This window comes from Suricata suricatta, chromosome 9 (assembly GCF_006229205.1).
Source record: "Suricata suricatta isolate VVHF042 chromosome 9, meerkat_22Aug2017_6uvM2_HiC, whole genome shotgun sequence".
Classification (NCBI taxonomy): domain Eukaryota; kingdom Metazoa; phylum Chordata; class Mammalia; order Carnivora; family Herpestidae; genus Suricata; species Suricata suricatta.
Window position 1 is genome coordinate 81014803 of NC_043708.1, and position 13823 is coordinate 81028625.

The window sequence follows — 13823 nt, forward strand, 5'->3', positions numbered from 1 at the left end:
CCTTGCTGCATCCCAGAGTTTGGATTGTTGTATTTTTGGTTTCATTTGTTTCTATATAGTTTTTAATTTCTTCTCTAATTGCCTGATTAGCCTGATCATACTTTAGTAGGGTGGTTTTTAACCTCAACATTTTTGGAGGTTTTCCAGACTTTTTCCTGTGATTAATTTCAAGTTTCTTAGCATTGTGATCTGAAAGTGTGTATGGTATTATCTCAATTCATTTATATTTATGGAGGGCTGCTTTATGCCCCAGTATGTGATCTATCTTGGAGAATGTGCCATATGCACTCAAGAAGAAGGTGAATTTCCTAACTTCAGGATGAAGAATTCTAAATATATGTATCAATTCCATCTGCTCCAATGTGTCATTCAGGTCCATTGTTTCTTTAGTGATTTTCTGTCTGGTTGATCTATCCATTGCTGTCAGTGGCGTATTAAAGTCCCCTGCAGTTAGCACATTCTTATCAATAAGATTGTTTCTGTTTGTGATGCATTGTTTTATGTATTTGGGTGCTCCTGAATTCGGCGCATAGATGTTTATAATTGTTAGCTCTTCCTGATGGAGAAACCCTGTAATTATTATATAATGTCCTTCTTCATCTCTTGTTACTACCTTTACTTTGAAGTCCGGTTTTTCTGATATAAGTATGGCTACTCCAGCTTTCTTTGGCGTCCAGTCACATGATAGATATTTCTCCATCCCTTTACATTCAATCTGAAGGTGTCTTCGGGTCTAAAAAGAGTCTCTGTAGACAGCAAATAGATGGATTTTGTTTTTTTATCCATTCTGCTACCCAATATCATTTGGTTGGAGCATTCAGTCCATTCACATTTCAGTGTTATAAAAGAATGTGGGTTTAAATTCATTGTGTTCTCCGTAGAGTTCATGTTTGTAGTGATGTCTCTGGTACCTTGTATTCTTTGAAACATTTCCCTCTTAGGATTTCTTGTAGGGCTGGTTTGGTGGTGATGAATTCTCTTAATTTTTGTTTATTTGGGAACACCTTTATCTCCTATTTTAAATGACAGGCTCACTGCAGAAAGGATTCTTGATTTTTTGTTCATTGCATTGAAGATTTCCTACCATTCCTTCCTGGCCTGTCAGGTTTCAGTAGATAGGTCTGTAACCACTTTGAATGGTTTCCCTTTGTATATTAGGGCCCTTTTATCCCTTGCTGCTTTCAGAATTCTCTCTTTATCTTTATATTTTGCCAGTTTCACTATGATATGTTGTGCTGACGGTTGATTCAGGTTATGTCTTAAGGGGGTTCTTTGTGCCTCTTGAATTTGAATGTATTTCTTTCCCCAGATTCGGGAAATTCTCAGTTATAATTTGATTTAGCACTCCTTCAGGACCTTTTTCTCTTTCTTCTTCAGGAATCCTATGATACGGATATTGTTCAGTTTGATTGTATCACTCAGGTCTCCAGTTCTCCTTTCCTGCTCATGGATCAATATCTCTTTTTTTCTCTCAGCTTCCTCTTTTGCTATAACTTTGTCTTCTAATTCACCTATTCTTCTCTCTGCCTCTTCAATCTGTGAGGTGGCCACCTCCATTTTATTATTCACCTCATTTATAGCCTTTGTAACTCGTCAGAGCTGTTTTGAATGTTCCTAGTCATTGTAACAGTAGCTTCTCTGATGCTTTTTTCAAGCCCAGCGGTTAATTTTATGACAGTTGTTCTAAATTCTTGTTCAGTTATGTTGCTTAGATCTGTTTTGAGTAGTTCTGTGGCTGTGACGTCTTCCTGGAGTTTCTTTAGGGGAAGAGTTCTTTCGTTTTGTCATTTTGGCTAGCTTTCTGTCTCTTGTGAGTTTTAAAATCTTGTTGTGCACTGTACACGTTAGTATTGCTCTGTTAAGGGAGGCTTATTTACTGTCCAGGGCCTGTCATTTCAGGAAGTGTTCTTTTAATGGTGTCTCTCAGTTTCTCTTGTTGTGCCTTTGATTATTTTATTTCCCTACTCAGTGATATTTTGGACTCTCCATCATGCGTACTTTGGCTTGTTTCTTGGGGTACCCCTGAAAAGGAAAACAGACATACACACAGGGAACAAAAGCACACAAATGCACAGACAAATCAAACAAACAAATTAAAAGTGGAAAGGAAGACAAGAAAAGGGAGCGGAAAGAGAAGGAGAAGAAGAAAAAAATAAAGAGGGGGGCCAGAGACAACAAAGGACAATGAACAGTCTAAAAGTGTATAAGCAGTGGAGGGGAGAGATAAGGATGAGATAAAGGAGAAGATATCTGGATAGCAAGAGAGAAAGTGAAAAAAAAAAAAGAAAGGAAAATAAAGAGTAAAAATTAAAAAAAAAAAAAAAACTAAAAGAAACAAATACAAAAAAGCAGCAGATCCCCCTAGTGGATAGGCATGGTTTGGTGAAGGTAGGTCTCCGGGGCTGCTCTCAAGCCCCGCCTTGGTGGTTGCAGAGAGAAGAATGGTGGCGCCCCAAACTCTGCTCGAACTAAGACTGCAAGCTACTCTTATGAGTCCGATCTCGTAGTGTGGCAGGCGAACCAAGCTGTATTTTCCAGCCCTGCCTCACTTCAGAATCCTAGTCCATGCACTTTAATGCTACCACACATGAGATGCACTCACTTTGGGGGATGACTTTTTAGCTGGGATTTCATAGAGGGAGGGAGCGGTTTCTCTTGGCGCCAGCCGGGATTGACGTTCCCGCTGCAGGAGGCCAGGTGCTCTCCCTTGGGCTGTTGCCTGCCTCCTCACCAGGATCCCAGGATCACACAGGGGAAGGGGGCTGGTTTTTCTTTATGCCTGTGCCATCCTGGGTTGGTGCCCATGCCGTAGAGTCCAAGGAAGAATTCGCCAGCTATATGGGACAGGTTTCTCTCCCTGAGCTCAGCGGTTTTATATGGGGTGAGAGTTTTTCTCTCCGTCCCAGGTTAAGTTCCTTATCTCTTCTCTAGAGACAGTACTATGAGCGTGTTCAGTTTCTTTCTCTTCCCTTTGTCTCTCAGGGGCTTCACATGCTTTCCCTGTGTTGGGCTGGGGATCCCACCTCCCCTTCCCCCTAGGGCTGGCCTGTTTTCCAATTTCCCCAGTTTGTACTCACATGCTCAGGCATTTTTGAGGTTGTCTTCTTTCTGGAGTCTATATTTTCTTCTTCCACTCTTGCAGATAAGAGTAATGTCATTCTCAGTTCGATAGATGGGGCGGACGATGTTTATAGAGCTCCCTTCTTCTCTGCCGTCTTGACTGCTTGTCGCCATTTCTTAATATAGGAAAATATTCTGGCTCTTCATGAATAAAAGTGTTTTTAACAGCAAGAGGCCTAGCTTGATAGTCTCCTGTTTTTCTCATCATTTCTCTTTGTTATCTTAATTTTAATGGTCATTTAAATCTCATTTTAATTGCCTCTTTTCCTGATTGTTCTGATCTTTTTGTTGCAGATCAAATGTCACTGAATGTCTTATGAGTTAGCCAAGTTAGGAGTCCACTGTCAGGAAGAGCTGAGTCACTGTTGTTTCTCCTCATAAAGAATTCTGAGGAGGAGAAATTTTTAAGTAGAAATGGTTTCTGCATGTTTTGACAGAGATTTGTGTGGAAGAAATATTTAGAGTCCAGTATGCAATATCTGTATTGGCTAGGGCAACTGCATAGATCACACTTATGCTCTTCAGCTGTGCAAACAGAATACTATCCTGGCACTATTTATTTTTTATTTTGTTTTTTATTTATTTTTTTTTTTGCAAAAGCAAAGGGCTTTATTGCGAAATTAGGCCCAGCCAGTCTAAACTCGGGCTCACAGACTTCAGCAACACACTGGATCCATGTGGAGTGAGCCCCGAACATGGCGGGGCAGGGCCTTTTATGAGTTTGGGAAGGGGGAGTTACAGGAAATGGTGACACAGGTATAGGGGTCCAATCATTATAGCATCACATCATTGACAGTTAACTTTAACCAATTACAGAGTGGACCCAGAACCCTCATGTAGGGCGTGACTAGTCTTAACCTCCATCTTTAGGCCCGCCCCCAGAAATGTTAATGGTGTTAGCTAGCTGGCCTTCAAGGTCAGAGGGGAAACCTGAATCAGACCTGCATCCTTACATTCCCCCCTCTGGGACCCAATCCTGGGTCAGCTATGTCACCATTGTTCTGGCTTAAGGCTACATGCTCTTAAGACCATTAACAGAATAGCATTTACCTGCTTTTTGACAAATGCTATGATCTTATTTGTGATACAAGAGCCAAATGTTAAAAGTATACCAATTTTGGTTTTGGCTCCTCTTCTTCTCTCTTGTGGTGGTCGCGAATCACAGCTAGACTATCCTGTACAATTCTTGAGCTATTGGCATAGAAGTAACATTGTTCCCCTAAAACCTAGCATAGTCCTCTTTGGTGTAAGGGGAATTTTTACCCTATAAAGGGCAGAGGGGAGGAGAGTTTAGCCAATTTCTGCCAGTCTCCATGGTTAATTTGGTAAGGGTCTCTTTTAGAGTTTCTAATATCTGGCGCTGTCTAGTTTACAAAAGCAGGAATGACAGCCTATTTGTTCAGGATCCTTGGGCGTATAAGTGCAATATGCCTCCATGGTTCTATATTACTATCTTTAGCCAAATTGCTGGGCCATCTAGTGGCCACTGGAAGACCCCCCATTAGAGTCTGGTGGTAGAGGCGTAGGCCCTCCTTACCTTTTGCCTAGTTGAAATCCCATGTCTAGATTAGAGGCAATTAATACCAACAGAACATCCTATCCATAAGAGGAAGGTTAGCACAATCAGGAACTTTTGCTATTTCCCCAGCTTTCTGGGGTGACATTTGTCAGTCCAATGGCAAAGAGACAGAACAGTTTATTTTACTGGATCGATGATTCCTCAGGCTTCTGCTGTGCTAGACCAGCCAGCTTCCGGGGTGTGGCTGGAGCAGGGCTAAAGATCTTATCTCAGGAGTCAGGAGTCTTTTTAAGGATCAGTTCAAGCCAATTGACTGGATCTGGTTCACCTCACCAAGTTGAGGGTTTTTCAGAGTCAGTCCACTTAACTCCAGAGAGATACCTGAAACTGGGAAGGCTGCTTGGAACTCTGTGAGCCAGGTATCCAGCCAACATTTCCACGAGGCTTTATGGTTCCATGTTCCATAAAGTCAACCTTAGTTCCTTAAAGCTGTAAGGTCATCGCTGAGCCTATGCCTGACTCTCAAACAGGACATTCCAGTCAAAGCCTTGGTAAAATAACCAGTATTTCCAATGGTGTCCAGCCGCCAATTAGGCCCAACGTGTCAGGGTCCCAGGAGCTCTGGGGGGGGATATCCCGGGAGAGCCCCCATATGTTATACCCAGATTTTTAATATCGCCCCCAAAAACCAGAGACTGCCAGGGAGGCCGAAGCATGCATGCAAAAGCAAAGGGCTTTATTACGAATTTAGGCCTGGCCAGCCTAAACTCACAGACTTCAACAACACAGTGGATCCACGTGGAGCGAGCCCTGGCACTGTTTATTAAGTTGTGAGATTATGCCTGTCAACAATAAACTGTGGCAAAGTTCTCAAACATAATTTCTCTATAAAAATAACTGAACATTTACAGTTGGCTCAACACCTATAGAGCTTTGATTTTTGCTTTAAGAGACAAATCATACTAATTCATTAATAACAAAAGATTACATTTCTGGAGTTGGAGGTATAGAAAGGATATTAGATTACTGCTTGGATCTAAACATTATCTGACCTAATTTGTTGAGATTTTCTTAAGTAAAATTCTGTTACATGAGACCTCTATATAATAATGAAGTAATGTAAAGTTGAGAGCTGCAATTACAAAACTGAGCAGCCCATGTTCAAAGTACTAGAGAATTTTCATTTTATTTTTGTTTTTTTACATTTATTGAGAGACAGAGACCGCACATGAAGGGCGGGGGTGGGGGGGCAGAGAGAGAAGGAGACACAGAATCTGAAGCAGGCTCCAGGCTCTGAGAAAGCTGTCAGTATAGAGCCTGACACGGAGCCCAAGCCTACAAACCGTGAGATCATGACCTGAGGTGAACTTGCACGCTCAACCAACTAAGCCATGCATGTACCCCTCGAGAAATTTTTAAGTTCAGAGAAGATAGTTTTTCAAAATTTAAATGCATATGCCCTTTGACAGAAAATGTGGCTTCCATGGGGTACCTGGGTGGCTCAGTTGGTGTAGCATCCAACTTTGGCTCAGGTCCTGATGTCACAGTTTGTGAGTGTGAGCCCTGCATCGGGCTCTGTGCTGACAGCTAGCTCAGAGCCTGGACCTGCTTCAGATTTTGTGTCTCCCTATTTCTCTGCCCCTCCTCCCTTGCTGTTTTCCATTCTCAAAAATAAACAAACATTATGACAAAAAATTTAATGTGACTTCCACAATTTTTTACATAAACGTCAAGGATAAACGTACAAAGATTTTATACCACAGCATATAAAATGGTGAAGTTCAAAACAACCTGTATCACTGTAAATTGGGAAGATGAGTGAAATTATAGTACTTAGCAGTTATTAAAAATTGCTAATGTGGTGATGGTGTCCCAGTCCAGTAACATAAGATGACTGCAGTGGCACTGGAGGGCAAGATGGAGGGGACAGAATGGAATGCAGTGTAGAGCATGCAGTCCATCCCCTTGAGATCGACTTAGTAACACTGCGACCTTGTCCACTTTTCTGTCAGTCTTCCTACCTATACCTAGCCACCTGTGGTCTCCCTTCTGTCCAAAGAGGTCATATAGCTGGAGGAGAACCCCCTCTCATCAGCCTTTGCTGTCCTCTTGGCCAGTGATTCCAAACATTTCCTCTGTTGAGATCTTTTGTTGTATATATATCTTTTCTCCTTCCACGGATTCTTAGGATTTGAACGATTTATCTGCCAACTTACAAAATGATAACAATCTTTTCCATCTTTACAAATTAACAAAGCCTCTGTAACTGAGTGCTAAGATCAGTGCCATAGGGGTGGAGGATATCATCATATTTCAAAGTGCTTTCTATATGTCAGGCACGTTGTAAACACTGAGTTATTTAATCCTCTGAACAATCCCATAAGGTGGTTTTTTTTTTTCCCAATAAGGTGGTTTTTATCTACATTATACAGAAAAGGAAACTGAAATTAATATTTTCAAGGTCACATGGTAATGGCAGAACCACATATGAAAAGCCTTTGTATGAAGGCTCAGAAATAGGATAATAGGGGCGCCTGAGTGACTCAGTCAGTTGAGCGTCCGGCTTCGGCTCAGGTCATGATCTCACCGTTCGTGGGTTCGAGCCCTGCATCAGGCTCTGTGCTGATATTTAGCTCAGAGCCTGGAGCCTGTCTTCAGATTCTGTGTCTCCCTCTCTCTCTGACTCTTTCCTGCTCGTTCACGCTCTTGCGGTCTCTCTCTTTCTCTCTCAAAAATAAATAAAACATTTAAAAAAATTTTTAATATAAAAAGAAAGAAATAGGTTAATAAATTTTGATACCAGGCCCTTAATGTAAAATGTCCTAAAGGATTTTCCTCAGAATTCAAAGGTGAATTATGGCTCCAAAGTAGATTTCTAGAGTGGAAACTACCCTTTCGCATCATTCACTTAATATTTGTAGAACTTAAAGTTGCCTGGCATGGGATGGGTAGCCTAAAATGGAGATTTCCCTAACTAGGTAAAAAGATTGTTTTCATTTCTTTCCCTTTTTTTAAAACTCTACTTTCCAGGGAGCCTAGGTAGTTTAGTCAGTTAAGCGTCCGACTGTGGCTCAGGTCATGATCTCACGGCTCATAAGTTCGAGCCCCACATGGGGCTCTGTGCTGTCAGTCTATTTATTTATTTATTTATTTAATTTTTTAAATGTTTGTTTATTTTTTGGGGCACCTGGGTGGCTCAGTTGGTTAAGCCTCCGGCTTCAGCTCAGGTCATGATCTCAGGTTCGTGGGTTCGAGCCCCGCATCAGGCTCTGTGCTGACAGCTAGTTCAGAGCCTGGAGCCTACTTTCGGTTCTGTGTCTCCTTCTCTCTCTGCCCTTCCCCCTCTCATGCTCTGTCTCTCTCTGTATCAAAAATAAATAAAACATTAAAAAAAATAAATGTTTATTTTTGAGAAAGAGCATGAGCGGAGGAGGGGCAGAGAGAGAGAGAAAGACGCAAAATATGAAGCAGGCTCCAGGTTCCGAGCTGTCAGCACAGAGCCCAACACAGGACTTGAACCCACAAACTGCGAGATCATGACCTGAGGCAAAGTCAGACACTTAACCGACAGCCACCTAGGCGCCCCGTGCTATCATTTTTTTTGTTTTAATTTCTTTTTTACTTTTTTTTTTTAAATGTTTTTATTTTTGAGAGACAGAGACAGCGCGAACAGGGGAGGGTCAGAGAAAGAGGGAGACACAGAATCCGAAGCAGGCTCCAGGCTCTGAGCTAGCTGTCAGCACAGAGCCTGAGCGGGGCTTGAACCCACAAATCGTGAGATCATGACCTGAGCCAAAGCCAGAAGCTGGATGCTTAACCGACTGAGCCACCCAGGCCCCTCAGAAAAAATTTTTTTAATGTTTGTATTCTTGAGAGAATTGCTCAGTGTTGTATTGGTATGCAGTCATAGAATTTTATCCTCTACTTTGGACCTTATTTCCAAGCAATCTGCCTATGGCAGGACTCTGGCTTCACATGGTATGGATCACCATGAGCTTCATATTTACTACTAGCTGTGTTTCTATTAGAAGGGAATGCTTCCTCCCTACTTCTGATGGTCTCTGTAACGTAATGTGTTTTTTCCCTTTGTCTAATTTGGGGTGAGTGGGGAAGTTGATTAGTTATATCAGAAGTACAGTGTTCATTTCTACACTGTTCTTGTTGTGCTGTCTAGCTTCCCATTGACCGAGGTGGAGGAGAAGGAAAGGCCATGTACATTGACACTGAAGGTACCTTTAGGCCAGAACGTCTGCTAGCAGTGGCTGAGAGGTAGGTTACTTGATCTGATAAATCTGGCCTCACCTGTCACGAGTGATTGCCGGGTTTAGTATGTCTGAAGAATGTCTATTTTCTTATTTTTGTGTATCCCAGTGTTATATGTAGTTCAGAAGAATGACCTTCCTTAGTAAAGGACAGTGCTCTTTAAAATCTATGCATTATTGTCAGACTAGATTTTAAAAAACCACATAAAAAATAAATATAAATAAAAAAAATTAAAAAACCCACATCCAACTATATGCTGTTTTCTAGAGAAACACTTCAGATTCAGAAACACAAATAGGCTGAAAGAAGCAGGATGGGAACAGATATTGCATGCAATCAGTAACGATAAGAGAGTTGGAGTGGCTATACTAATACTAGATAATACAGACGTTATGACAAAAAATATGTATTGCTAGAGACAGAGAGGAACATTGGGAAAATAGAACATTATAAACCTATCCAAAGCTATTATCAGGCCCCAAAATATATGAAACAAAAAGTATCATAATTGAAGAGCAAAATAGACCATTTAACCATATTGGTTGGGGACCAATATCTCACTTCAAAAGACCTGTAGCAAGCATCATACTTAATGGTGAAAGTCTGATGCTTTCTCCTTAAGACTGGAAACCAAGTAAGGATGTCTATTCTCACTACTTATATTCCACTGAAGGTAGAATACACTGAATGTTCTGAAGGTCCTAGTCAGTGAAATCAGGTGAGAAAATGAATTGAAAGGCATCCAGATTGGAATGGAAGATGTACAGCTATCTTTCTTCACTAATTACATGATACTGTATGTAGAAAATCCTAAGGAATCCACATACACATAAAACTACTAGAACTAGATTAGTTCAAGGTTATAGGATAAAATGTCACTATGCAAAAATCCATTGTATTTTCATTTACAAACAGTTAACAGTCAGAAATTAAGAAAGCAATTTCATCATTCACACTGGATTCCATTCGCTGTCAAAAGGATCAAAATAGTAATAAATTTAAAAGAAGACTATAAAACATTGATGAAAAATTGAAGATCTACATAATTAGAGAAACAGTCTATCTTCATGGATTGGAAGACACAATATTAAGAAAGTCTTAATTTTTCCCTCAAACTAATCTATAGGTTCAGCACAATCCCTATGGAAATTTCAGTAAGATTTTTTGCAGTAACTGGCAAGCTGATTATAAAATTTATATGGAAATGTCTAGGATCGCGAATAGCCAAACCATTCTTGGGATGGGGGAGATGGAGAAAAAGAACAAAATTGGAGGTCTTGGTTGTCTTAGGCAAGAAAAATTAAGACAGTGTTGTGCTGGCATAGGACAGACATGTGGATCAGTGAGACAGAACTGAGAATTCAGAAATAAGCTCTTTCATTTACAGTCACTTGATTTTTGACAGAGATGCCACGGCAATTTAATGATTCCTCAATAATAGTCTTTTCAATAATGTTGCTAATGTTGTTGGATATCAACATACAAAAAGATAAATTTAGACCCTTACACCGTACATAAAATTAACAAATATGGATAATAGTCTGGTGACTCCTCAAAAAATTAAACATAGAATTATAGTATAATTGAGCAATTCCACTTGTGATATGCTCTAAAGAAGTGAAATTGAGACTCTGATACTTGTACACCAGTATTCATACTACTAGTCAAAATAGCCAAAAGGTAGAAGTAACCCAATTGTTCATCACTAAATAAAGGATAAACAAAATGTCATAGACACACGGTGGAATATTATTTAATCTTAAAAAGAAGGAAATTCTCATACATGGTACAATATGGATGAATCTTAAAAACATACTAAGTGAAATAAGCCAGTTACAAAAGGACAAATATATGATTCCTTCTCTTAAGTGAGGTACATAAAGTAGTGAAATTCATAAAGGTAGTAAAACAGTGGGGTCCCCAGGAGCAGGGGGTGAGAATTGGGAGTTCTTTAAGGGACACAGTTTTAGTTTGGGATGATAAAAAGTTCTGGAGATAGATGGCGGTGATGGTTGTACACCATGGCAATGTACATATTGCCACTGGACTGTACATTTTCTTAAAGGTTGAAATGGTGAATCATATGGTGTGCATAAGTACTTTACTATTATTATTTTAAGGACAGTGGCCCTATATAAAAGGCCTAATACTATAAAACTTAGGACAGCAGGGCAGGCAAAAATATTTGTGATCATGAGGTAGGCAAAGATTTCAAAACACCAAAACTCAGTCCATGAAAGAAAAAATTGTTTTTATTATATCAAAATTTAAAACTGTGTGCTTCAAAGAACATTAGTAAGAAAGTGCAAAGACAGCCCAAAGAATGTAAGAAAATACTTGTAAATCATGTATCTGCAGGCTCTAGTATCCAGAGTGTACAAAGAGCTCTTAAAATCCAATAATAAAAAGACAACCCAATTAAAAAATGAGCAAACTATTGTATGGCCTTTTCTCCAAACAAGATAAATGGCCAGGAAGGACATGAAAAGATGTTCAACATCATTAGTCAAGGGGAAAAACAAAATAAAACCACGGTGATACACCACCACCAGGATAGCTGTAGTAAGAAAGGTAGTAACAGGTGTTAAGGAGGATGTAAAGAAACTGGAATCCTAATTGCTGGTAAGAATGTAAAATGGTCCAGTCACTTTGGAAAACAGTGTGGCAGTTAAATATAAAATTACCACATAACCCAGCAGTTTCACTCTTGTTATGTACCCGAGAAAAAATGAAAACATATCCACATACAGACTTGTATATAGATGTTTATAGTATTGTTATAATAGGACTGTGTGTTCTGGAGAAGCCCTGAGCTACAGTAACCTGGATATGGGTCAGTATTCTTCAACTAAAACTAATGAGGGTTGTTCTGAGGGAAGGGAAATTAGGTTTTACCTCATTGCAGTGCTCTATCCAAGTGCTAGAATATTCCTTTGTTTTCTATTCTTTTGGGGAGGAAAATTCAGAGAAAAACTATTAAGCTTAATCTCGGAAGAATAGGTTTAATGCAATGTATGCTTTTGTAAAGATCAGAGTCTCCACACAGACTGCTTCTGTAACATACTGATAGAATCATAAACCTAGAAACTTACAGTTCTCAAAGAATTACAGGGCCTTGATTTTATTTAAACAGATTCTCTAAGGGAGTCAGTATTGTACTTACAAACTGTAGATTTTAGGTGATATTAATGTGAAAATACTACTTGGGTAAAGTGATTTGATTTTCTTTTTGTTTGCGTTGTGGATAAAAGCTTTATTCAGTAACATTTATTCAGAATTTACTAGGTATAAAAAATGTGCTAGGTAAGAGAGTCCTAGTTTTTTCCCTCAAGAAATTTGTACTCTAGTAAAAGAATGATAGGGTGACTCAAAAATGCCATAGAAAGTCCTAAATCAAATTTTCTGCACGTGCAGAAGAGAGAATCTCTTTGAGAGGTGCAGGGGGAAGCTTTGTAAAAATGCAAGCATTTAGTTGTATCTTGATAGATGGATAAAATAAAAGTACCTGTGAAGGAATGGGGTTCCATTATGGTATATTTAATGAAAATAAAAATTGTCTTACTCATACCACTTTGAGCATTCAAGTCTTAGGGTAGCAGTTATAGAGGTATAAAAAAAAGTATTCTAAGAAAACAATATACCTTATTTGCCTTTTTTTGTTTTTAAGTTTATTTTGAGAAAGGCAAAAAAAATTATGTAAAAAATGCAAAGGAGAAAATCACTATTGAAGTAGAAGATGAACTAAGGTATCACTTATTTAACCATACTGGATATATGTCATATAATCTTTCTTAACTGTAACTGGTTACTGACAAGAAAAGAGAAGAAATGACTCAATTTCGGCTCAGGTCATGCTCTCAGTTTGTGAGATAGAGCCCCAAGTTCGGTTCCATGTAGACAGTATGGAGCGTGCTTGGGACTCTCTCCCCCTTTCTCTGTGCCTCCCCTGCTTGCTTGCTCTCAGAAAGTGAAAACCCTTATTTAAAAAAGGAAATACACTTGTTTCTCTTGAACTTGAGTCTTTAGAAAGTTTTATTCCTATATGACAATAGGCTATATGAATTTAATTGTTTGAGTGATTATTTTTTCAGTTCCAATTCTTGTTACATTGCTTTGGTTTTTCTAGGAGAACATTTGGAACATTATATTTGGAAATTTCTTGTTTTGACTCAGAAGTCTTCAAAAACTAAGTGTGATTTATCCTGAAGTCCTGCCTGGTAGATCTACTCCTTCTACTTCTAATAGAAAGGGAATTAATATTCTTTAGCCATAAAGAATCTTGCTTAACCATCCAGATAATTTGTTAGAAATTAATTTCCAGTCTGCCTGGGTTTTGTGTGCAGTCTAAAATGTTCTCTCTTCTAGATATGGTCTCTCTGGCAGTGATGTACTGGATAATGTAGCATATGCTCGAGGTTTCAACACAGACCACCAGACCCAGCTTCTTTATCAAGCATCAGCCATGATGGTAGAATCTAGGTATGTGCTCAGTAGAAGACATGGAATATGTTCCCAGAGCCCTTACCCTGAATTTTATGTAGGGTAGTTGACAAAATTAGTAGTAACTTGAATTAGAAAGTGGGAAATACAAGTTTTATTCCACATTCTTGCATTGTGGGTTCAGATCAAGTCCCTCTTGAAAAAAAGAAGCCATTGGGCACCTGGCTGGTTCAGAGGAGTATGTAACTCTTTCAGGATCTCTACACCCCATATGGAGTGTAGAGATTACTTAAGAAAAAAAATTGGGGCACCTAGGTGCTGCAGCCAGTTAGCCATCTGACTCTTGATCTCGACTCAAGTCATGTTTTCACAGTTTGTGAGTTGAAGCCCTGCATCAGGCTCTGCACCGATGTTGCAGAGCCTGCTTGGGATTCTGTCTCTATTTCTAACCCTCCCTCACTTGTGCTCTCTTTCTCAAAAT

General features: G+C 39.5%; 1 protein-coding gene across 1 annotated transcript in view; it reads left to right on the forward strand.

Moving 5' to 3' along the window:
- The window catches only part of RAD51 (RAD51 recombinase), a 41849-nt gene that overhangs the window by 25975 nt on the left and 2051 nt on the right, over window positions 1–13823 (forward strand). Inside the window, exons 6-7 of the mRNA XM_029951794.1 lie at window positions 8814–8908; window positions 13268–13381. Coding sequence (XP_029807654.1) covers window positions 8814–8908; window positions 13268–13381 — 209 coding nt within the window. The remainder of the gene's footprint in view (window positions 1–8813; window positions 8909–13267; window positions 13382–13823) is intronic.